The sequence below is a fragment of the Lagopus muta genome, chromosome 1, assembly GCF_023343835.1.
Source record: "Lagopus muta isolate bLagMut1 chromosome 1, bLagMut1 primary, whole genome shotgun sequence".
Taxonomy (NCBI): Eukaryota; Metazoa; Chordata; class Aves; order Galliformes; family Phasianidae; genus Lagopus; species Lagopus muta.
This window is the reverse complement of record NC_064433.1, coordinates 151,490,980-151,517,847: the sequence shown is the minus strand read 5'-3', so window position 1 is coordinate 151,517,847 and position 26,868 is coordinate 151,490,980. Positions and strand designations below refer to the sequence as shown.

At 36.2% G+C, this 26,868-nt stretch overlaps 1 protein-coding gene across 3 annotated transcripts in view; it reads right to left on the bottom strand.

Annotated features, from left to right (window-relative positions):
* Positions 1 to 881: 881 nt before the first annotated feature.
* Positions 882 to 26,868, bottom strand: part of RBM26 (RNA binding motif protein 26) — a 50,416-nt gene continuing 24,429 nt past the window's right edge. For 2 of the 3 annotated variants that reach the window (XM_048946147.1, XM_048946157.1), the window contains exons 13-22: positions 26,410 to 26,541; positions 25,448 to 25,519; positions 21,449 to 21,577; positions 19,313 to 19,387; positions 17,436 to 17,606; positions 12,372 to 12,476; positions 10,363 to 10,572; positions 9,193 to 9,279; positions 5,623 to 5,736; positions 882 to 1,573 (exon numbers count right to left, since the gene is read on the bottom strand). In XM_048946147.1, the coding sequence (XP_048802104.1) occupies positions 1,484 to 1,573; positions 5,623 to 5,736; positions 9,193 to 9,279; positions 10,363 to 10,572; positions 12,372 to 12,476; positions 17,436 to 17,606; positions 19,313 to 19,387; positions 21,449 to 21,577; positions 25,448 to 25,519; positions 26,410 to 26,541 (1,185 nt within the window). In that variant the 3' untranslated portion in view covers positions 882 to 1,483. The remainder of the gene's footprint in view (positions 1,574 to 5,622; positions 5,737 to 9,192; positions 9,280 to 10,362; positions 10,573 to 12,371; positions 12,477 to 17,435; positions 17,607 to 19,312; positions 19,388 to 21,448; positions 21,578 to 25,447; positions 25,520 to 26,409; positions 26,542 to 26,868) is intronic. The other variant, XM_048946167.1, reaches the window with a different exon arrangement.

Below are 26,868 nucleotides of genomic sequence, written 5' to 3'. Positions count from 1 at the left end.
TCCCCTCCAAAACACAGAAACACAAAGACTGAAGAAAATAGACTGCAATACTGTTTCCTGCATTTCTTTGTCAGATAAGATTTTACATTGTATTCATGAACAAGTTGATGGAAATAAAAAAGAACTAGTGTTTAACAAATGCTTTTCCTTTTGCAAGCAGCAGAATGGCACTAAAAGGAAAGTCTACTAGTGCAAAAATCTAAGGAGAAGCTTCAGATCCCGCACAACACAATGCCCTCCTGCAGCCAATTAAGTATTTCTATAGTGTACATTTCATGTATGTACATTTTCACATGACCAAAATACACTACAGTGTGAACTTGCTATCTGCAAATACTACTTAAAAAAACATCATGATAGAACTACAGAGAGATTAAAAAAACATATGTATTAATGTGTGATCATAATTTTTAGAATTGTTCTTGCCAAATATCCCACTTCTCACACTCTTATCATCTTAAACTACATAACAAACTGTACACGTTTTTGCGGGACTAAATTTTCTTCTGCAGTTCTACAGTGCAGGATAAAGAATAAATTCCTTACTATCAAATTGTTATTCTACTTAAAGTTTGACTTAAAACAGCTTTAAAATTCAGAAGATGTTCAAAACCTTGTATGTGACAGAGTACATACGTGAGTTAAATTAAATGAAACTTCATTATTTTGAGATTTTTCTTTTATATTCAATACTATTTTAATATGAAAGTGATTAGAGCTCTTTTTGTGAGTATGGGGGTGGGGTTGCCATTTGAAATGGTCTTTTTTCTTTTCTTTTTTTTTTTTCTTTTCTTTTCTTTTTTTTTTTTTCCGTTATGAAGGACCATTGCCTTATCTTTTTTGGTTATTGCTTTTTTTTTTCTTTTTCTTTTTTTTTTTTTTTGAAGACCATTCCATTTATTTATTTTTTAACATCTTAAAGTCATAAGGACTTATATGCAAAGCAGTCATACACTTTATCATTAAAACCCATAGGTAAAATACGTACACAAATCCAACAAAAGGCTAGTACATAGTAAAGCCTAAGCATACTACTATGCAATATTATGAATACATAACTTTAGAGACTTCAGTTTAGTACTGTTATCTATTCATTTCTGAAAACATTCACAAAGATTTTAAATGCAAATTTTCATTCCGTATCTGGAATAGAACAAAAATTATCTATGTTATAACAACTTCTGGTCATCTGTGCTTGACCAATTCAGTAAATTACAAAGAACCCAAAGAATTCTGTAACTTTCTGTAGAACTATGTAATAAAAACATTGCATATGTTCCTAGTATGATGTCTTTAGCAACCATTTACTGAAATGTAACTCAAACATCAATCTCTCAAAACGTGTAACTGATCAGCTTCTTTTTAGTCTATATCCGAATTCAACTTCATCACAAAACCCCTTTTAATACAAAGATGCAGAAGTACATTAGGTAATACTAATGCAACACAGGTGCAGTTCTAGCACTGTCATCGGTCAGTTGAATCATCTTCTCCATGAACGAGATTCATTATCCTCCTCCTCTTCGTCATCATCTTGAAGAAGTGAGTCATCCACCAAAGATTCTTCCTGAAACTTCAAGAGATAAATGTGATAGTCTGTGTTATGTCACAAAATGTAAGAGATTGAAAGACAAAATACAATCCAGATCCATAAAAACTAAGAAGGAACATACAATTTTATTTTTCATAGGTAAAAAGTAATGCTTTCAAAAAGTATATGTGTGTATAAAATATACATATAATTAATAAATGGCAAATGCAGCTGCTTTTTTTTTTTCCTTTTACTGAGCTTTAAAATGATCTTGTAGTTTGAAGAATCAGAAGATCTGTTGAACATGTTCTCATGCCCAATCTTTAACATTTTGATGAAATTTAATATACTACACTGAAAACTGAAGTTAGCTTTTCCAAGTTTATATTAACTATGTCTCTTTTAGTCTAAGAGCTTAAACTACCTCACTATCAAAAACTTTAAATGAGATACTTTAATTAAGCTTAAATCCAGCATGCTCAATATAATGAAGATTTTAAAGTGCATTTAGATTAATTTAGAAAAAATGTTTTCAAATACATTCAAACAACAACACAGTATCTCGACATACTACACAAAACACTCTTCAAGTTAGGGGCTTCAGTTAAAAGTTAAAACAAAGAAATAAAGAAGATAAACAATGAGTTATGTTTTATTTTTGCCTACATACACAGAGGTGTGTATATATAAACATTTCCTTATCTCAGAACTTTTTTTGATGACTGCACTTATCACTGCAATTTCTGCGCTAACTAAAGAAAGGACAAATTCAAAATCTCTTTCCCTAATGAAGTCTCCCAGATGTTCAATTACATGTCTGTTCTTTCTTGCTTGTTCTTCTCATCCCAGCAATTCTAGTTTTTGCCACAGAATTTCCAAACTCAGCAAGAGAAGTTAATTTGTGAGGTTAGTGAAACGCTACAAAAATACAAGGCAGTAGGCTGAGAAATGCTGAGAAGTATTTATATTAACCTGGCCGCTGGGATGAAGAGGAAATAAGAAATTCTTTTATAAATATATTAACCGTAAGAGGAGGACCAAGGAGAATATCCACTCTTTGCTGAATGAGGCTGGGAATGTGACCTCTGAGGATAAGGAAAAGGCAGAGGTTCTGAATGCTTTCTTTGCGTCTGTCTTTACAAGTCAGACCAGTTATCCTCAGGATACTCCTCTCTCTGGCCTGGTAATCTCAGCTGGGGAGCACACTAACCCCCCTGTGATTCTGGAAGAAACAGTCAGAGACCTACTGCTCCAACTGGACTGCCACAAGTCTATGAGGCCAGATGAGATCCACCCAAGAGTGCTGAGGGAACTGGCGGAGGTGATAGCCGAGCCACTTTCCCTCATCCGCCAGCGCTCCTTGTTGACTGGTGAGGTCCCAGAAGACTGGAGGCTTGCCAATGTGACTCCCATTTACAGGAAAGGTCGTAAGGAGGATCCGGGGAACTACAGGCCTGTTAGCCTGACCTCGGTGCCAGGGAAGGTTACGGAGCAGATTGTCTTGAGGGAGATCATGTGGCATGTGCAGGGTGACCGGGGGATCAGGCCTAGCGAGCGTGGGTTCATGAAGGGCAGGTCCTGTTTGACCAACCCGATCTCCTTCTATGATCTAGTGACCCATCTGGTGGATGAGGGAAAGGCTGTTGATGCGGTCTACCTAGACTTCAGCAAAGCCTTTGACACTGTCTCCCACAGCATTCTCCTGCAGAAGCTGGCAGCCCGAGGCTTGGATGGGTACACTCTTGGCTGGGTAAGGAGCTGGCTGGAGGGCCGGGCACAGAGAGTGGTGGTGAATGGAGTCAAATCCAGCTAGCGACTGGTTGTGAGTGGTGTTCCCCAGGGGTCGGTGCTGGGGCCTGTCCTCTTCAGTATCTTTATTGATGACCTGGATGAGGGCACTGAGCGCACCCTCAGTAAATTTGCAGATGACACCAAATTGGCTGGAAGTGTGGATCTGCCTGGGGGTAGCGAGGCCCTACAGAGGGATCTGGACAGGCTGGAGAGCTGGGCTGAAGCCAATGGGATGAGTTTCAACAAGGCCAAATGCCGGGTCCTGCACTTCGGCCACAACAACCCCAGGCGACGCTACAGGCTTGGGGCGGTGTGGCTGGAGGACTCCATAGAGGAAATGGACCTGGGGTTATTGATTGATGCTCGGCTGAACATGAGCCAACACTGTGTCCAGGTGGCCAAGAAGGCCAATGGCAGCCTGGCTTGCATCAGAAACAGTGTTGCCAGCAGGAACAGGGAACTGATTGTCGCCCTGTACTCAGCTCTGGTGAGGCCACACCTCGAGTACTTTGTCCAGTTTTGGGCCCCTCACTGCAAGAGAGACAATGAAGCCCTGGAATGTGTTCAAAGGAGGGCAACAAAGCTGGTGAAGGGTCTGGAACACAGGCCATATGAGGAGAGGCTGAAGGAGCTGGGATTGTTCAGCCTGGAGAAGAGGAGGATCAGGGGAGACCTCATTGCTCTCTATAACTACCTGAAGGGAGGTTGTAGCGAGCTGGGGGTGGGCCTCTTCTCTCGTGTCATTAGTGATAGGACCAGAGGGAATGGTTTCAAGCTGCGGCAGGGGAGATTCAGGCTGGACATGAGGAAGTATTACTTTTCAGAAGGGATGGTCAGGCACTGGAATGGACTGCCCAGGGAGGTGGTGGAGTCACCAACCCTGGGGATGTTCAAGGAAAGGCCGGATGTTGTGTTGAGGGACATGGTTTAGTGGGAGCTATTGGTAATAGGTGAACAGTTGGACTGGATGACCTTTCAGGTCTTTTCCAACCTTGGTGATTCTATGATTCCATGATATATTCGCTTTCTTCCGTAAGCTCTTTTACAAGAGAGAAGAACTGCTATCTTCATTCACTACTTTTGCCTACAGAAAGCAGCTCTTTTAACATCTTGACTATCAATACACGTAGAGTACTATGAACCAGACTAAAATACTACAGCCTTCTGACGACTCAGTCTTTTCCCCTAGTGTCTAGATGCTAAGCAGACTAAAATATGATAGGACAGCTACAAAGGAGGAGTTCTGTACAGTACAAATGCAAAAATATCATGTGCACAAGGCTAAGTGGAAGCAGAGATTATCATAAAACCTTTAACAGTTTCCTTACAGTGAACACAGAGAGCCTACAGACCTCTGTACTAGAGAAAATGTCACTAAGGGGAACTATCACAGGAAGTATCTTAGAGCAAGTGCTGAAAAAAAAATTTTTTTTTTTAAACGATTGATTCAGAACATCAAAATTAAATTTGCAGATGCAGAATATATCCAGTACAGTTATTCTTGGTATTCATATTTGAACAATAGTATTCCCCATCATAGGACACTGTAAGTGCTAAGTTCACTCACATTCCAACAAAACCTACCAAATTAAGAAAACAAACATGTAGAATGGGCTAACCAACTGTAAGCACACAGAAACTTGAGATATTTTACATGTTTAAGATTAAAATTCAGGCTGTTGACTACAGGTATCACCACCACCCTGATCTCATCCTGCGTAAGATGAATTTTAAACTATGAAACAATATAGAGTTTTTATTTATTTATGTATCTTTAAATCAGCAAATTAATTTGAAGTTCTTAAACTTCTCTGTCCAGGACCTAGTGATTCTAACATTATACTTCAATATCAACTTAAACAAATGCTGCAAGCACTACAAACCTCACACAAAGAATAACATTTAAATGCAAAATTTCCCAAGAATTGTTGAAAAGAAATTGATTATATTAAGACATTTTGTGATGTCAAGGGGATTAATTCAGGTGAAGATAATTCAAATAAAATCCTAGCCATGGTTTGGACAAAATCCTCATTATTTCTCATTTAAGTTCAAACACACCCCTCCTATTTTATTTTCTAGATGTACACACTAGAAATGAAACATGCCGGCAATGAAAAGTGAAATACTTAGACTGTCAATAGCCTAGAAAACAATATTTTCTTAAATAAATAAATCCATTTCCTGATACTGAAAAGTGAGTCAGATTTAAGTGGTATGAATCAATAGATCATTTTCATTTAAAAAACAAAACCATTTCATTTTAAGAAATAAACATGAGACAAAAAAAGCAAACTTACTTCTTCTTCATCAGGTTCAGCTTCTTCTGTTTCAACAGCTGACATACTAGCAACAGGCTTGTTCCATGCCAACTTTAACTCCTGTCCTTTAAACCGAGACCCATGGATTGCAGCCTAAAACAAATTTAGTCTTAGTTAAAAATGTCTTTGTCGGGAGAAAAAATAACTTCTCTAATAGTTAAATGCCAGAAACAAACCAATGGTCTGCTTTTTCTGAGAAAACAAGTTTTAATATGTTAATATTGAATTATTGTTCATTGTCTAAAACAAAACTTTATTAACTATACACGAAATTCACACATCCTTTCAGGAAAATGATCAAAACATATTCAAACAAAATAAGCACTGAAAAATCATTAATCACTTGGTGATTCAACATACTGAACTTAATACTTGCCTCTGCTTTTAATACTACACTGATGGGTACTTCGCCTTTTTGAAGACTGACACAAACCTATTAACACATTACTTACTAGAAGAAACAAGCCATCCCACATATATAAATAATTAAATATTAAAGGAAAAAAAATAAACCTTTGTGATTACAACTTAGTCTACTGGAAATGTTTCACTTCCTGTATAGCCCTTGTAATTGAAATATAAAAATTTTTAACTTATGGGATATTCATGGCTTTCTAAGTACCAGATCCATTAAGTGGCTGCTTTGGAAATAGTATGTTCAAATTAAAGTAACATGAACTAGCATAAATCAGTGTTAGCAACATTCCGAAATAACCATCATAGTCACAAAAGATTTATAGTGCAATCTGAAAGCACAGCATAATGTGAAATGTAGAAACAATTACATGTTCGATGACATCTGAACATGAATTGTGTGATATTGAAGTCCCCAGGTATAAATTTTAAATCTGTACATATAAATTTATGATAAATTTAAAAGATTCTATGCCTATTAAAATGCAGCTCTGAAGCTTTTTGTTCATGGTCTCATCACAATATCACATAACAAGAATTTTTAAAAGCACTTATACGTGACTTTTAGATCAAGAAACAACTTGTAATCTTTGGAAGAAGTTACTACTACATAAAATTCAACATTTTACAACAGGGAATACTCCTCTTCCTTTCAGACTAGGAGAGATACAGTCATAAAGCTTAAGCCTTTTTTCATTTAAGAAAGTAAAATATTAGCAGCATTTACTCCAAAATTGGCCTCAGTAGATGTTTTTTAATGATTACATTTTTTATCTACAATTTCTTCTATTACCAGCCTTAGAGTCTGCTTTACTAATAAACACAAAAAGTCCAGTGGAATTATATTTAGACAAGAATATCTTAAAATAAATAAATAAATAAATAAATGAGACTTTACTGTATTTGACCTAGTACATTTTTTATAATATTTTAGTATAAAAATAAACATGTAATCAGACACAGTTAAGTGGAAATGAAGAAGTTTTAGTGCAAACTGGACTGTGGACATATCACATACAGGTAATGACTTCTAATTCAATCCAAATCCTTCCACTTTTCACAGAACCTTCCAAACTTCACTGCAAGCACATCTTCACCTTGAGTACTTACTATTTTTCTAAAGCAGTGAAATGTATCATGGAAAAACAAGCATACAGAACGTTAACTTTAATTCTTCTATTGATCACACCTCCCCATCCACTAACCATGTCTCCCTTCTCCCTTGTCAATACCTTTCTGAATTCTCTGCACTGTTTTCTTTCTTCGTTTCACATATATCAACTTCTGAGTTTGCTTCTGAAGTATTACTGAACTTTGACTTTTGGGTACAGAAAGTTAGCTATGACTGAAATCACTCTGCATGCCAATTTTTCTAAAGAAGTTGTAAAAGTAAAACCTGTATTTTGCTGATAAAAGGTATCTGTAATACGATCTGTTAACCTTTATGTGGCAAATCATACTCTACACGGGAGTAGAGATGTTACCTGGACAGTTCATAAAAACAGATGATTGTTTTTTGTTATATAAACTACAACTGTAACATTAAATAATATGAAGGCACAAAATCAAATATCCAATGTTAGAAAGCATCAAAATAAAAAATTCCAACCAATCCAACCATAACTGAATCCATTCTAGAGTATAGTAACTATTACAGCTTTTATTTGTGATCTCTAAGTTTACTGTTTGTGTTCTTTCAGACACACAATACTACTGCTTTATCATTACCAGTCATTATGTACCATGTATCATTACTTACACTTCCTTTTTTACAGAATAATTTAGTCTCTATACAGTCAGAGCTCCACACTGTTGCATTAGAATGTTTCACACCCAACACTTCTCTTTAAAACACCTCTGGCTTATGAATCAAATTATTTCTCAAAGTATCTATTATGATGTTGTGAGTGGTCAGAACTACTCTTACCGGCTTCTTTTTCATTGTAAATACTTCTGTCAATTAGATCGTTTATCTTTTTCAAGATAAGGAATACAGAAACAAAAGAATCTGGTCAAATATGAAAATTCTGTTCAAATAACCTCCAAAAGATAAACTTTGTGCAAAGATATCATCTTCAAAGTATAACTATGAAATCAAATCTTTCTAAACAATCACACCATATACATTAATCTTCTCTTTTTTTTGCCTGGAAACCCTATTACTTTCAGGATACTCCTTCCCAACAGCGATGGAAGGATTTTAAAGAAAACAAAATAATCTGCAATGCAACTATGTTCATTATTTTGTGCAGATTCGTATACTGCTTGCACTATTAACTGAGTAAGGCAAGAATCCTGTTCATCCAGAAATATAGTCCTCATAATCTATATTTAAGGATAATGAATTACAACATACCTCAATGCTGCGTTTCAGAACTCTCTAAGAATTACTTCTATAATTCTATACTTCTGTAACTTCATAAATAAATATGCTTTGGAGGAAAAGAAAATATCTCACCGCATAAAATTACATTTATATTATCATTGATTTCCAGGCAAAGCTAAATACAACTGATGAACCAACCAAATATATAGACTCAGTCTGCAGGCTGTCAGTTAAACTACACAAGACTGAATCCTTAAGGTGAAAATAACTGGCAATTAAATAAGGATATCTACCTGTGAATTTCTATATGACTGTCTTGACTTCCCTCTTACAAGAGTATAACCCTGCTTTGTTACAAACCCTTATACTGTAAGAGATTCAGTAATCACAGAACCACAGAATTACCAAGGTTGGAAAAGACCTCCGTGATCATCATCCAGACCACCTACAACCAGTATTTCCCCAGTAAACCATGTCCCTTAGCACAACATCTAAACATTTCTTGAACACCTCCAGGGATGGTGACTCAATAGCCCATTCCTGGAAATGGCCACCAGAAACAGGCACGACTTTCCAGTTGCTCCATGTCATGTCCCTCTGGCATCACTGCCTGAAAAATCCCCTCCACAGACCACAGGAAAGGTCTCTTTGCCTGTGTCACTTTTGACAGAATTGTTCAATCTACAATTAGACTTCCTATATGAGAATTCTTTAAAATATTTCTGAGTAATTATTTGCATTAAATTTAATCAAATATTAGAATATATTGCAGTTGAATGCTGCCAAGTATTTTCAATGAAACTACTCACAGCTTCAGCTTCTGCTCTTGTTTTAAAGGTAATCACCGCATGGAGCGAAGAGTCATCTATCTGGCAATCTTCAATTTCACCGTATTGCTTTTAATATGAAAAAAGAAAGAAAGAAAAAAAAGCTTAGTAAACCAGCCTTCCTCCTCTACCCTCCCCTTCTAAAAATGATGTCCTACATGAAATACCTCAAAAAGCATATCAAGTTAGAACAGTGTACCCTTTCACACTCTTAATGCGAATTAGAGTTCTTTGCACGGAAGTGTTATTTTTCTTTGCATTTTTAAAAACACAAAGTACCACAGTTTACATTTCCTAGTTGAAAACACACAAGTATGAAGTAAAATTATGACAGAAAAGAGAGGTGGTTCTGCTTCAATACTTCTCCTTGATTAAGAAGACGGGGGTCTTCAGATTATTCCAATAGTTTATTATGAAACAATTCTACAAAAAGATGAGATACTGGACAGGTAGCCAAAATTTCCATCTTAGCTTGATTTCAGCATCTTAACTTCTAGCCCAATAAACTCTTCCAATACTTTCTAAAGTATTCTAATGCTGCCAAGAATGTAAGCTCCAATACCCAACATATCTGTACAGGTGGAGTGCACTGCTGAAGTACAAAGAACATGTGAGAAAACAGCAACAACGGTCTTCTGGCAGACTCAATCATAGTACTAGGCTGTGGATTAAAAATAAGTTTATTCTTTTAAATCTTCACTGAGACTACATTACCAGTGCCTTATGGTTGACCAAGTAGATTGTTGTTGTTGATCAACAATAACAAAAAAACCCTCTAAGCTTAGACAGATTAATACAAGAAACCTTTGGATGCCTTGTCGAAATTTGTCAGTAAATACATAGTTCTCATCTTTATTGTCCAAATCAGAATGGCAGAAACACTGAAAAATTTCAGGTCATCTTGAAACTCCCCTCAAAAATACCACCAATTCTGACAAACTGTCTGATGTTTCAGTTAACAGCAGCTGAAATAACAGTGTAATTTCTGTTTCACCTTTTTCTGACTTTTTTTTTCTTCTCTATATCATGAACAGGTATATCATGTTATAGAGTTATTCCTGAATAATATTTCCAGATGAACTGAATCAAGCATAAACAAGTCACTGGATAGAATGCCATCCCATGAGCAGAAAAAGAGAAATTACAAAATACCGCAAAATGAGGAAGAAGATCTTCTCTATCACTTTCCGTAAACGCAGAAATTTCTAATGCCCTTGGTCGATGATCCACAACAGCATGTACAGGAACTCCTCTGCCTCGACCCCGTCCACGTATTCCTCTACCTCTGCTACGTGATGCACCTCGACCTCTTGCATGGACCCCTCTGCCACGAACTGAAGAAAGAATTCCTCGTTTGGCAGCCTAAGATTTACACACACGGATTTATTAAAATTCATAATCCAAATATTTAGACAAAATTAACAAACACGTATTTTGACATTTCCTAAAAAAAAAAATCCATCCCTAAAGAAGACTTAGAGCAACTTTAAGATCTTAAAATATGCTAAAATTAATGATGTACGTTATTAACAGATTCAAAACAGTACTGGAACAGAAAAAACAACATGTTAGAACAACAGAAGTCAAAGAAGCACTCATATGTGAGGACAATTCCTTTCCTCGGGAGAGACAGGAATATAACATTTGAAATTTGTTAATGAAATTTTCTCATTGTACTGACTAACAGTTTTCTCCTAATTTACAGACAGAATTTTTAGTCTCAAAAGAAAATATAAAATAATAAAAGAGCATAGTAACATTTGGCCACAGTACTGTGAGTTGTGAAACAGAGGTTCTACTATGCATATCCAAGGACAAATTGTTCTCTGAAAATTTGGGTCTACACAGTCACCAATTTCCAATCCCACACCTGCATTTCCAATGCACAGAACAGACACGCATTTTCTTGAAATCAAAAGGCACTCCAACAGACATTTAAAAAAAAAAAAAGTAAAATTTAAGCTTAAAAAATAAAAACCACCCACAAACCATTTCAAGGATTGAATTTGAGCATGTATAGCAGACATTAAAAAAAAACAAAACACTCAGATCATTACAAAAGAGATTGCCCTATTTATGAAACAGAATTCTAAACAAAATCACACTAACAATGTTTTTAACGTATCCTATCGCGTTTACCATGTCAGTACTGCTAACGCTACTTGACTGCATGCCAATGATCTCCTTCCATGAAGAAATCAATTTATGACTGCTGTATTAATAAAATCATTCAGGATACCTATGAAATATTATTCACTATCAGAATAATTATTTTAAGTGTTTGTTTTTGAGTCATCTCAGTTCAACAGGCTTGGCTTATTAACAAACCTATTTTCACCAACAGCAAAGCTACACAACAACTTGAAGTAAGATTTTAATGCAAACTAGCTGCATGTACATGCACTGTGTCTGCATGCAGTCATACCTAAAATACAACCAAGCTTCATTAAGAAGGATTTATTTAAGCAACACACCACTCTGCTTTAGAGTAGAAAAAACATCAGTATCTTCCAAGTAGCTACTACACATACAGGCAAAATAGCAGAATTATTATCCGTCCAATACTATTCATAATTTCTTATACTAAGACAAAAAACAATCTAGAGCAGCCTTCTGTATTTTTTTTTTTGTAAAGCAAGTAAAACAAAAACAACAAATATGTTTCTGTACACTGAATGCTTAGGACACACTGTATCTGTTTTCGGAGAGTCCACCTTCTCTCAAAAGTAATGCTGTGCTAACATTATTTTTTGCCACTTTGGCCTTTTTGGTTAATATCATTGAGAGGATGTTGACATTACCAAAAAAAACAAAAAAAAACAAAAAAAACAACCCATCAGGCTGTATTTTTTATTCCTTTGTAATCCAACACAGACAACAATTTAAAAATAGTCTAATGTCCACAAGGATGTATTACTATCATAAAAATCATAAAATATCATATCATCTAAAGTTTCAGAATTTAAATAAATTAGTGATGAAAAGTAACGCTGATGCTTTTTCTCTACTGAAGCAGAACCCAGAAACTTTTATTTAATATTACTGCTAACTGCCTTCATCTATAATAAGAAACACTGCACTGAACGATACAACTCACAAGTCAGCAAAAATGTAGGAAAATATTTCATTGAAAGACAGAAACAAAAGATGAGAAAACATACTTCCAGCTGCAGCTCTGTGTATTTCCGTCTTAATTCAGTAACTTCCTCCCCAGCTTGCATCTTCTTGTATAAATCCAGTTCAGTATCTAGTAACTCTTTCTGCATCTAAGAAATTGTCACAGCAAATTATTAGTTGCACAGTTTACATTTTCCAGTGAGGAAACAATTTTCTGATGAAACCTAAGAATCCAGTGCTATGCTCCAATCGGCAAGCTATTTCAGAAATATGCAGTGACTGAAAGATTGGCCAGGATTGGCCTCCAGGAAAGCGAAAAGTCTGTTTTCCAGGTAGAAGCATGGTAGCAAATTCCTAGCAACTCTAGGAAAAGCAAATTTTAAAACTAGAGTGCGTAAATTCTAAACTTAGCCAAATTGTGGCTTATTGATTTAGACCACAGCTGTAATTTTGGAGGTAAACGGCTTACAACACTACAATTCCACTTTAAAAAAATACACCAAGGGCAAGCTTAGGAGCCTTAAAGAGGCAAGATAAAACTTCAGTGTGTAGCAGCATGTTTTTGAGCTTGGTGATGTCAAAGCTTTTAGTACATCAAGCCAAACCAAAAGAATCTGTTCTAAACTAGAGATACACAAAACAAAAAATGCAAAATTATATGACAGCAATGAAGTGATAAAAAGGGACTCTACAGGAAAAAAAAAAAAAGCATTGTTATGAATGAATACACAATCTACACTAAGTAATGAGAAGAAGCTTTTAAAATTATCACAATTCCATAATGAAAAAGCACAAATGGTAGTTCAGTTCAGACCATAGTAGAAAAAACAAACAAACAAAATAAAACCCACCACAGTAACAGTATCTCTGCTAACAAAAGGTTGGTCCCTGATGTGCCTGTAGTTGCCCTTCAGCACACAGTACCTTATAAATGATGAGGAAGTTCAAAAATATGTATCAAACTGAAAGGTGTCTCTGAATCCAAATTTAGATACATTCACTGAAAGTACAGAGGTGCAGGTGCTGGTACAGATATAGAAAAGAGCTTCATGTGACTATGAAAATCTTATTTGAAGTTTTGTTCTAAATTGGATACTTCTTTTGTTTTTAATGGAAAAAGCAGCAATCCAATGTTCTAATGAGGTTGCAAATGAAGAAAATTATGACTATGAAATAGTTTCACATATACACTCGTTGATTCAAACAGCATGTAATGTATTAAAAGTCTGGTTGTCAAAGAGACGAAGGTTTCGCAGTTGTGACTGTTGGAAACCAAGTATCACCACTGAATGATAAAGAAGGGATTTTTTTTGTGTTTCTCTGTTTTTTTTTTTTTTTTGTTTTTTGTTTTTTGTTTTTTTTTTTTTTTTCCTGGAAGCTTTAAAAGAAAAAAAGCTGGATTATTCAACTGGCAACTTCAATCTGAACTCCTTTCAGCCCCATTTTCTGATTATCTACAGCAATCATAAAAATTAATCTCCTGCATTATGATTTTCAGTTTTCAGAATTGCAAACTGTTTCTCAAATCCCAGTGTTGTAATGGCATTGTAATGCACCAAAGATGTGACAAAATAACCACTTCTGAAATTTAAAAATGACCAGAAGTTAGAACTCACAAAGCAGTCTGTGACTCTGGTGTCAGAAAGTTTCTAGATTTTTGAAGTTTATTTCTAGTGCTCTTAATGAAGATTTCCCTTTTTACAGAGCTGTGCTTCACCTCAATAAAAAATGCCTCCTTCAAAACATACCAGGAGGCAGCAAAGGTTTCTATACTCATGGGGAAGGGTGTTTTACAATCTCCATTATCTGGAACAAGACAAAAATAAGTGAAAACTACAATCACATGAAGACCAGGTTGACAAAAAAATTAGTAATGTGGACTGCAGAGATCTCACAATCAACATAAAGAGTTGAAGATGGACAACCTCAAGCATGCACATACCAATATAAACAAGGGAGTACCTACGGAACAGTAACAAAGGGGAAAATCTAATCTCTTTTCTGGCAAATCAGTGCCTTTCTCAAAGGCACTGATAATAAAACGCTATAGGAAGTGGAGCGGAGGGACTAGATGTCTGTGCAGTTTCAGGACTACAATCTCACAGAGATTACACAGAATGGCTTTGGTGGGAGGGGATCTTAAAGATCATTCTGTTGCAACTCCCCACTGTACAGTGACTCACATAACTGGAGTGCTGCAGTAGACAGATGCAGTCTCTTTAGGAAAGCCAAATAAGGATGATGAGAAGAAGTTGTCCTTTGTGTGAGAGAGCTGTGTGAAAGCACGTAGCTATGCCTAAGGGAGATGATGAGTTATTCTCAAGTTCATGAGTTTAAAGTCTGTGTCCCCCAAGTAGCAAAACATGCGGGAAATTATCGGAGGCCTGCATGAATGAATAAAGAGCTCCTAACAAAATTCAAATCTAAAAGTGCAGGAGAGGTGAAAGCAGGCTCAGACCACGCAGAAACAATACAGACTGCCTGCCTGAGCATGTAGGTACCTAATTTGGAAAGCCAGAGCCCTCCTGAAGTGGAATAATATGGTGAGGTGGTAAGGAACAAGAAAAATTTATGTAGGTGTATCAGGAGCAAAATGAAGACTGTCATGAAAAATACAGGCCTGCTGGTCAATGGGGAAAGTGACCTAGCAAAAAAGGAATTGGGAAGAGCCAATGCCTTTTTCTCCTCAGCCTCTACTGGCAAAGCTTGTCTTCAGCAATCCCAGGTCCTAAGAGAGGTAAAAAAGTCTGGAGCAAGGAAGACTTACCTTTGTTAGTAGAGATTCAAGTTAGGTAACATTTAAGCAAATTGGACGTACGCAAGTCCCTGGGAACTGATTGGATGCAACCGTAAGTACTGAGGGAGCTTTCTGATGTCTCTGCAAGGCCAATCTCAATTATCTTTGAAAGGTCATGACATTTGGGAATATTCCTCAGAACTGAGAATAACCAAATGTCACTCTGACCTTCAAGAAGGGCAAAGAAGATCTGGGGAAGTACATGACGGTCAGCCTCGTCACAATCCCTGAGAGGGTAATGGAGCAAATACTCTTGGAGCTCATTTACAAGTATGCTAAGAACAAGAAGGAGACTGGTGACAGAGAATCAAAAGCAGATCTGAAAATATTGCCAATTCCTAGAACTTTTGTAGTTCAAATTCACTCTACTGGAAATTAACTTCTTTTATCTAAGATCTCTAAGAAACATTCTCTCACTAGACAGTGCCAATTCACTCTCAAACGTCAGAAAAATCTGTCACCTTCAAAGAACATGAATTTAATCTTATTATAGCAGACTTCAGAGCTTGGAGTTATTACCTCTTGTTCCCACTCTAAAACAGTTACTCCACTAAAGCTGTAATTATTCTAAGAGAAAGTCAACTTCAAGAAATCTTAGTGTATGGCCCATTTTCAGGATAAAAATTCACTGCTTCAACTTTTTGCTGACTGCCTAATGAGGTAAGAAGCTACAGTGAAGTGAGTATTTACAGGTCATTCCAGTATTTCTTTCAGTACACTTTTTTTTTCCCCACATCTGCACATCACTGTAATTTATATTGCAACTACTTCTAATACCCCTATTTTTATGTAAAATGAAACACCAATTCTTCTATTTCAAACTGAAAACTTATAAACCATTTAAACTAAATCTGGGTTTTAATGTTGCACTAGCTTTTTAAAATAGAATCCTAAACTTTACAAGAGATGATTAAGCATTCTGAAAATTTAAGAACTGAATGAAAGCTGCAAGGAAAGTTTAAGCGCTTTTCTGTTCTACTGGAAAATACAATATAGAAAAATCTGGCCTTTTATTATCACATGCTTCATCATTTTGTTAGCTTTGTAAAATTCAACTGTATGCTTTTTATAGAAGTATTTGCTCCTGAAAATGTCACTTTCAGACTCAAATTGGTTCAGTCGGTGCAGACACACTCGTCATGGTTTTATGATTTTTGTTACCGGTATTCCACATCATAACATCATGTAGAGCACTGGAGTTAAAGAGTTATCGCTCCAGTTGTATGGACTGTCTATAGTTTCTAGGTACCCTTCTCTAAAGAGAAAAACTACTAATCCCAGAAGACTACACTGTTCCTTTTCTGCTTAGAGGGAAAGATGAAACTGCTCGGGACTCACTAGACTGTCCTTTCTTTCTCTGCTCGTCTCTATGGTGTATGTTCTCTAGCCATCTCACCTTCAGCACGAGAATAAGGCCTTTGGTTTTGGACACTCACTCCTTTATTTGATTTATTAGCTTCATTACTAATCATATTGTATTATACTGTGTTATCTAGCATTCTATTATCATATTTGGTAATTAGTTTTCTCTCTTAGCTCACTGTCCCCATCTCCCCCTCTTGAGCCATGGGTCCATGGGACCCTTCACTCCATTTAGTCACAGAACCAGGCCAAACCAGGCCCAAACCTTTTGACATATTTACAATTTAATTTTTCAAATTTTTCAAAGCTAACAAAATTGCACTTTAAAGCAGAGTCAAGGAACTGGTTACATGAGCGGAAAGTACAGCAGGTAAGAGAAACTTCTCTCACAGATTCAACTCAAATACCGATACCCAAATCAAAGGAAAATCAATTGTATAATCTTATTTCTGAAAAATTCAATTGTTTCAATTTCAATTACACAAAAAGAACAAGAAAACAAACATATACACCAGTTTAATAAGGAACTAGCTTCTAGTTTAGGTATTACATGTGACGAGTGGATATCTGTGTTGCATATCGATTACCATTTAGCGCTAGAAACATTCTTCATTATTTCTGTTAACAACCAGCACAACAGCAGTTGTGTATTACGAAAGCAACAGATTATACACAAAAGACTGAATAAGGCAAAAGACAAATTTCTGTTTTGCTATCTTCAAAATAACACTGTATCTGTGTATCACTGGCTCAAACTTTTAGACAATAGCACAGTTTTTAAATGAACTATGTTCTTTTAAATAGAGGGCAAAACCGATCTCTCTTCACAGAAGACTTCAAGATTAAAACACCATATTTCTAAGCACTTCTGATATAGCTGCATATTTTCATTATAGTGACTTAAGCAAGTAAATTCATTTTATTAGAAAGCTGATCAAAATATGAGTACCTGAGTCTTAGTTTTCATGCTTTTTAGAGGAGTCCCTCCTCCTGATGATACACCTTTTAATTCATCTTTTAACTTGGTAATGCTGTTAGTTAGAATCTCCAGTGTTTTCATGATTTCTGCTTTGTCTTCTGACTTCATGGCTTTATTTTTCTCAAGCTTTGAAATCAGCATCTGTCCAATTTAAACAAAGAAAACAACATTGCAATTTCCATCACATATCTGTTTTCAAGTAACTACTACAACTAATGGAAAAACAGAGTACTGTATTTCTTCTGCTATCGTAGCATCAGAGAGGTTGGAAGGGACTTCTGGAGATCGAGTCCAACTGCCCCCCTACTAAAAGCAGGCTCCCTATAGCTGGTTGAACAGAAAATCATCAAGACAGGTCTTGAGTATCTGCAGAGAAGATAGCAGGCAACATGTTCCAGTGCCCTGTCAACCTCATAGCAATTAAATTATTTTGTGTGTTTGCACAGAACTTCTCATGTTTCAGTTTTTGCCTGTTGCCCCTTGTCCTATCACCAGAGACCATTGAAAAGAGCCTGGCCAGAACCACTTAAAGCCCACACTTTAGATACTTAACATCGATAAGACCCCCTTTCAGTCTTCTCCAGGCTGAACAGACCTAGATGTCTATGCCTCTCCTAATACAGCAGATCTCCAGGCCCTTATTTCTAATTGTGGACCTCCGCTGATCTCTTTCTAGATGATCCCTACCTTTTTGAACACAGAGGCTCAGAACTTGACACAATGTTCCACATGTGCCCCCACCAGCCCACAGCAGAGGGTGAAGATATCATCCCTCAACCTGCTAGCCATGCTATGATCTGCAAACTCAGTAAAGAAGACTTTTAACATTTTATATTCAGATATTTAATCTTTGATAAATGGATTTTCTAATGAACATCTGAGGTTTCCATTTGATTTGCTCAAGGTACTGAAATTATAACGATATTTTTGCTTTTTCCCCCTCCCAAGCTTGTGTGCAGTCACGTACACTATTCTATATCAACTTCTGCACTTACTAAGTATAGCTTTCTCTCTCACTTCTCACAAAGAAGTTCACATTTTGCACCCAAACCAGATAATTTCAACTAAAATCTGCATCTAATTGTAGATGTTTGGAATTTAAATGAAATATTATGACAAGACAGATCAAAACTCTAAACTTAATGCGATGATGTCATTTCAGTTGAAAACATGCTTTATTTTACTCCAAAAATAACGTCTCCTATTTTATTACGTTGGCTTATGACATCAGAAGCAATGTTGATGGTATAGCAGTAGAGGCTGAACCTTCCCACCAGTATTCCATCACATGTTGTTGCTGTGCGACAAAGGGCAGCAGAGGGGCAGCCTGACAAAATGGCACCTGATACGGGAGTGCAGATGAAGCAAAGGTGTGTAATTGAATTTTTACAGAAAAATGGCAGAAAAAAAATGGCACCCACTGACACTCACTGACGCCTGCCGAACGTTTACAGAGACCAAACAGCGGATGTGAGTGCAGTGAAGCAGTGGGTGCATTTCAGCAATACGCAGTCATAGCAGCTCTGAAACAGTGGGTCACCTCTACCGGTACAGATTTTTATGAGCACAGCACACAGGCAGTTCACAGCTAGCAAGAATGCATAGCTAGCAGAGGTGAGAAGTAGTTGTTTTGTGTTGAGAAGTAGTGTTTTGTAGCTGAGAATCTGTTCTATCAAATTTTGTCACCGTGCACTTTGTATCGGTTGTAGTTTCCAAGGAAATAAATAGAAGGCACTCCTTTCGGAGCCACCTACGTATATGTCAGTTTTGTGGCTTACTCTGAATTATTTTCACGAGGATAAATTTTACAACTCAACTGCTGGCCTTCACTAATGCTAACACTTTACCTTTTGTGTTTCAATGTGCTTCTCTAAGATTTCTTGCTTCTTTTTTCTCACATCTTGTTGAAGTCGCAGTGCTTCCTAAAAACATTTAAAAAAATACCGAAAGTTTCTGGATTTTGCAAAACAATTTCAGAAGAATAACATACTGTATGTCACAACTAAGGTAGTAACTCACAATAATAAGAAAAAACATTAACAAACTCAACCCTAAAGGCAATATTTAAAGCTGTATCTTGGAAAACAAAGTGTCACCAAAAAAGTGAAGAACCTAATGATCTTCATTAGCAAAGCTGTATACAATGTAACTTGAAAAGTAAAATAATATACTACCACAAGATTTACAACATGCAAGAGTTCAAACTTGTAAGGATGGTATCTTGAAAGAAATTGTGAATCTAGCCAATAAATCAACCTCTACAGTACAGTTCCAGACAAAAAAAAACCTGATTACCCTCAGAAAAAAATCTATATTGCATTTGCTAAAAACAGAATTGTGGTGATGTGATGAGCAAATCAAAACAAACTGAACCTGATTAATTTGTGATGCACTGCACTCAGAAGGAAAAGTAGGGGACTGCCACAGCTGGTGTGTTCAGGTCTTAACGAATGCCTCTCAAGAGAAAGCAACTGCTTCTTGCTTTCAGATATAGAACGTAAAATCTTAGGTACAAGGCTAATAGCAGGAGTTTATGAAGAGCTTTGATACCAGCATATTAAATGAGATAAAAGCAGTGGCAGAAGATGAATTTGCACTTCTAGATCACCAATCTACTATCAAATTTTAAGTGGATTACCATATACAAAGTGTAAGTGCACAACAGCCACAAAAAAGAAACACTAACAAGGTCTGTATGTGTATTCTCAAATACTAACAAATTCTGCTGCGTGAAATGTTAGTTTTGCAATATAGTGTGCAATCATTTTTCTGCAAGGAAAGGGAAGATAAGACAAGGGGACAAATGTTCAGAAAAACTAGGGAGACAAAGAAAGAAGGGAGTGAGTCCCACAAAATCATGTTTTTCGACATGTGCTAGTATATTATAATGAAAATTTCTGAAGACAGGGAACAGCACAAAGAGAAGCAATAATTTGGCATGTCTCCAATGTTTTCTCTCAGAAACAACAACAACAACAACAAAAAAAAAACAACAGACTACAGGTGTTAAATCAATATTTTCATTCCAAGTGGTTTTCTTGTGTCTTTTGTTTGTTTGTTTTTGGGTTGTTTTTTTTTTTTGCCATTTTGCAAGCAGTCAGTTTCTCATCTTGAAAACTAAAGGCTGTGATTCGGAAAAACATGTTTTGGGGGGACAAGTACGAAATGAAATCCCCAAATCAGAATTCATCTCTAAAGTCTGGACCAATGTCACAACTGACATGCAGCAACAAACCGCTACTTCAAATTATGACATTAGGCTTATATTTGAATATAACTTCATATTTAATTCTTAATATGCAATTTAAATCTAGCCAGGTAAATACTGTCCTGTATCTTGTTTTAATGAAGTGTAAGAATAAAGCCAGAATAGGAGCTTTACTGGCTCTGAGCATCCAAAGCTAGCTAAACTACAATTAGAGTGATTCACTTAAGACCAAATTTAAGGCATTTTTCTTGCACTTTCTCTTCAGTATCATGCATAACTAAAAACAGATGCAGGAGAACTATAATTTGGACAATAAAATGCAAAGTCGCATCGTTCTCAGATTTCAGGTGAATACACAACTGTGATCACTAAAAGTACGAAATGTAACAAGAATAAATGGCCTGTTTAATGAAAATAAAGTTCAGTTCCAGAAAGGCTTAAGAGAGAACACTGACTATACTATAACTATGCTATACTGCCTTCTCATTCACAATAGACAGTTCATGCCTCAACATGGAGACTGTGTTTCTGGGAAAGAGTTCCACATTCTAAACTATTATAGAGTTTTAAATCTGCTCGTACTGCCTGAACATGCGCTGAAAAAGCAATAAAATAATAATGAATTTTCTTGACCTCTGGAAAGAAACCATTACAGTAAACTTAATCTTGCAACTAATATTACCTATGTTCAAGATGAATATATATAGTGGACTATCTCTAGTGGTCACAAGTTCCCAATCTAGGTCCATTTTATAAAGAAGTATATTTAATTTACCTGTTTTTTCTTCTGTGCTTCATTAGAGTCTAGCACGGAAGTGGAAACAACAGGCAAAGATTTCTGTGCTGCCTTCAAAGCAGCAGGGTTGTACACAGTTTTTGTCAAGCCAGTAGAAGTGGATAAAACCTACAGAAGGAAATCATTTTATTTTTTTTTTGCCAGTGAATTTCAATTTTTTTAAAAATAAATGACTGTATAGAAATATCTATGCGTATTTTCTTTTGTCTGTTTTGATGGTATGGAATACAAAAATTTGGTGAAATAATTTTATTTGGAGTTGCTGAAATTAAACAACTTTTGAAGAGGCAGCATAACATCAAATATATAAAAATTCTAAATATCAGTTTATAAATTCTTTCCAATTTCTTATTTACTTCAAAGTTCAAAAACGTATAAAATTGTATGTACTTGAGCATAATTAAAGAAGCAGGAGATAAAGACTTGCTCAAGAATAAATGATTTTTTTTCCTTTTATTATTTTTAAGTTCAAAAAACAATTTTATATAGCTGCATGAATTTTCTTGGCAAAATTCAACAATTGTAGAAACTAAGGTCCAAAGCAAATAAAATAGCTTCTTTTCATAGGCAGTTTCTGCAAAGTACAACTTGCACCATCAATACGAGGCAAGACATACAGTGAAGTCTTGTACATTGTACAGCAAGGAAGACAGTCCTATGGCCTTACTTATTCCTATTTTGCATATGAATGTTTCTCCATGACTTACTGAGAGCACAGATGTCTGCTTTACAACCTCTCTAGCATTTACTGTTTACTTCTCTAAAGTACCTGAGGACTTGCAATGTTCTATTTCTTGCAACATTTCCTAAAATACACTTTGGCCATCGATCGGTATTAAAAAAAATCCTTGATTAAGAGTTGAAGATGGTAACAGCATAATCTTGCCTGCCTTGATAGCAAATCACAACATTTTCAGGAATTAAAAATATCTTATACATGTGGAAAACTAAAAGATGCATGCAGAGTCTACTGGTCACCATGCAGTCCATAAAACAGATACTATGCCCAAGAACAGAAGAAACAAAAAGGACAGCCAACATTAGAAAGCCAGAAAAGATCAAGAGATCAGAAGAATAAGAAGGATGCTTCACATAAAAGATTTTCTTGTAATTGTGCTACTGATATTATTTCTTCCCCACATATAAGAATCTTGTAGAGTTGGTAGTATAGAAAGAAAAAGAAGGAAAAAAAAAAAAAAAAAAAAAAAAAAATCAAAGCATGTTATATATTTTAAAAGCTAATATAAAACAATCTAAGCAGGCAATCAAAAGAGAGATGAAATTGTTTTAAAACTAATTAAAGCATGTCAACATATGCACATCCCAACCATGTTGTTCCTCTTACAAAGTAGCTTTAAGACAGGTCATATTAAAAAGAGCAGACCAAGTAGAGAACAAAAACAGGGACACATTCCTTTTGCCCTGAACTCTCTTCATGGCAGAATGAACCTCACTTAGTCATCTCCAAAAATAAGAAGAGATGCTACAGCAGATGTACCTGCATTAACTAACAAAGAAGAGCAAGAAGCAACATGTTAACATCCTACATCTTCTAATGTTACTGAAGAGGGAGAACACTGTGAATCTTCACTGTGAATCTCACTGTGAATCTTCACTGTGAATTACGAATTGCAAATCCTTATTCAGATTTGAAAAGGTCTCACAATGGCTGTTTCATCACACCTCCCTCCTTCCCTTCCCTCCTTGAAAGGCAAAGATACCTCCTTTCTTACTGTGAAGTTACTGTGGAGCCAATGGGATGAGTTTCAACAAGGCCAAATGCCGGGTCCTGCACTTCGGCCACAACAACCCCAGGCGACGCTACAGGCTTGGGGCGGTGTGGCTGGAGGACTCCATAGAGGAAATGGACCTGGGGGTATTGATTGATGCTCGGCTGAACATGAGCTGACAGTGTGCCCAGGTGGCCAAGAAGGCCAATGGCATCCTGGCTTGCATCAGAAACAGTGTTGCAAGCAGGAGCAGAGAGGTGATTGTTCCCCTATATTCAGCACTAGTGAGGCCGCACCTCGAGTACTGTGTCCAGTTTTGGGCCCCTCACTGCAAGAAAGATATTGAGGCCCTGGAACATGTTCAAAGAAGGGCAACGAAGCTGGTGAGGGGTCTGGAACACAGGCCATATGAGGAGAGGCGGAAGGAGCTGGGATTGTTCAGCCTGGAGAAGAGGAGGCTCAGGGGAGACCTCATTGCTCTCTATAACTTCCTGAAGGGAGGTTGTAGTGAGCTGGGGGTCGGCCTCTTCTCTCGTGTCATTAGTGATAGGACCAGGGGGAATGGTTTCAAGCTACGCCAGGGGAAATTCAGGCTGGACATGAGGAAGTATTACTTTTCAGAAAGGGTGGTCAGGCACTGGAATGGACTGCCCAGGGAGGTGGTGGAATCACCGACCCTGGGGGTGTTCAAGGAAAACTGGATGTTGCGTTGAGGGACATGGTTTAGTAGGAGCTATTGGGAATAGGTGAACGGTTGGACTGGGTGATCTTTTAGGTCTTTTCCAACCTTAGTGATTCTATGATTCTATGATTCTAAGTTCTTGTAATTTCCTGCATTCAGACAGAAGCAGAAAAAGCATCTAGGACGTACCTACATTTTTGACAGCTGTCAATTTCTAATGGTCACAGAGCACTGTTAGGGTAACCTAAGCAAGGCATTCTCTTGCAAAAGAGAAGTATTAAGTAAAACAAAGTCAAAAAACTTTCAGAACTCCACTGAAAATGCAAAGGAATCTGTTGCTTCACAATCAATCCACAGAACAGCTCAGCAGCTAACCCAAGATAGTCTGGACTGTAAGATACAGTGGAAAAACCTTTTGTAGGATGAATTTACTCTTTGTAGAAAGGTGTTTCAGGATAACTCTTACAAGAAGAGGAGAAAAGGTACTCCCATTCAAACTGAAACAAACTTCCAATTTCTAAAGTAGGTACATATTATCTGTGTAAAATGTTGTTCTTCATGATGAATTTAGGTCAACAAGAATCAACAGAATACAGCCAAGAAGCAAAGATCAGTATGTTTAGGTGGAATACTTAGCTTGGCTTGACACAAATTGAAATGACATCGGTATTTAAAACTAAATATTAACTGTTGTTACATTTGTGTGCATAACACAGCACTGTATTTTTGTAGTTAAGTTTACTATCAGCATTAACAGATAAACTGAAAAAGGAAAAAAATTCAGTGGATGCTTCACTCATTGTAAGTCAAGCCAATTCAGAATAGAAAAAAGACATAACTAGGCACAGGAATCTCATTACTGGGTAAAACTTGCTGCCTCCCAATGCTGTCTCAAATGAACATTATCAATAATGAGGAAGTCCATGCCCTAAGGTGTTAAATAGGTCCGGAAACCAGCATTATTAACTTTACTACAACAGTACCAAACTCCAGCAACATTAATAACTGTTCTGAAAATTGCTACCAGTGGGCAAAATATATAACTCATAACTACTGTTCAGATGCACCTCTCACATCTTACCTCTCTTTGTCCTTTCTGCACTGATTAATTTTTACAAGTACTGCAAATGGTAAGATCAAGTAAGACAGTAAATGTTTACAGAATCAGCTTTTAGGGAACACACAAGTCCAAAAGTAATTGTTTGTTGGTTTTATGCTTATGTTTTGCATTTTCAAAAAAAAAAAAATACCAACATCTACTTGTTAGACAAATGCAGAAATGCATTTCAAAAAATAACTCAGGATCCTGAAGCACTTATCATTTTTGTGACTGAAAAAATGGATCTACCATATCAAAACAAAAAAAATACAGTTCTGTCCTAATATGTTTACTTACCCTCAGTTAATCTGAGATTCCGTGTATTATGTTCCACAAAACTAACCTTTAACAAATGACTTTATTTACACTTCTGAAATAAACTGAATATAAACATAAAGGGTTTCATTAAAGAAATAATTCTTTTGGAATTGAATGTGAGAGGAAGGCAATACAAGATATTCTCTTACCTTTTCAGTTGCTGGAGTAACTGGCTTTGACACAAAACCCAGTCTATCCTTCACAGATAATTTAGTCACATTCTAAGAAAACAACATAAAGTTATCCTTCAAATATGTGTACAAATACAATAATTTATGGTTTCCTGTATAATTTTGAATGTTAGGAATTTTGAAAAACAGGTTTACTCAGAAAAGTAAGACTTCTGTAAAATAAGACAACAAAGTAACACCATGCTGTTGGAAAATGAATTTGCTAACTGAGCACCTACAGAAGCCCTTATAAGTACATGTCAGTTTCTGTGTTTTTGTAAGCTGCTATTTGCAGGCATCATTTGCAGGAAATTGGGGTCTGAATTTAAATTCACAAATTCAAATCTTTTGAAAAGAAAAAAGTGCAGTATTCTTCCTTTTCAGAAGGAAAACTGAAGTAGTGGCATAATGCTATTTACAATACTTTCATGAAAATTTAAAAGCTATTTCACATGTGAGTAACGTACCAGACTCTGACACAATTAGTATTGGTAATACAGCTTTCTTCATCCTTAAGGGTGATGTACAGATATTGAAAACACTTTCAGATAACCATCTGTCTCATGAGTTTAGTTTAACAGATAAGAAACTGAACGATAGCTTTTAAGTTCTTAAGATAGAAAGTAACTTCAGTTTAAAACCTGAAAACTGCACTGTAACACAATAAAACATTTTTAATCTTGTTTTTTAAACTGTGGTACTTAATTTTTCAATATAACTTGGTTAAGAAAGCCAAATATCAGTGCATTTAGGAAAAACTGAGATATAGAAATGTTGCTCAATCAAACTATATGCACTTATAAGCACTCAATGCCTATTTACACTGTATGAATAACTTCCATTGACAGACTTACTAGCATATATTTATACACTGCGAACCTATTATAGAAAAAGAAATATGTGTGCCTGATCTTTTTTTTTTTTTTTTTAATAGATCTTACCTGAGTGACTTCTGTATTGGCACTCTGTGCTTCCGTAGGTTCAATATTACTTGCAGGTACTGGACCTAATCGCTCCTTGACTGATTGTTTCACTACTGGTAAACTCGGTTGTTGAACTAAGGGCTGTATTACCTGTAACACCCCCATCCCAAAAAGAGCACAATGCAATATTAGTAACAAAAGACTACTATGTATGCAGTCCAACAAATATATAAAATTCCTGCAACAGCATTTAGATTTACATTTTTTCTACCTATCAATGGCTTTCCACTTGAGAGCAAATACAAACACATCAGGAGATTTGGAACGTTGCACTGACTATAGTGCACACAGCTATAACATTTACTTGGCACATGCAGCTCACAATAGAGTTGCCATTAATTGCATCAACTTAGACTATCTTAAGGTCCATATCAGAAGTAACAAGAAGTGGCCTAAAGCGATTCTCCAATCTATTTT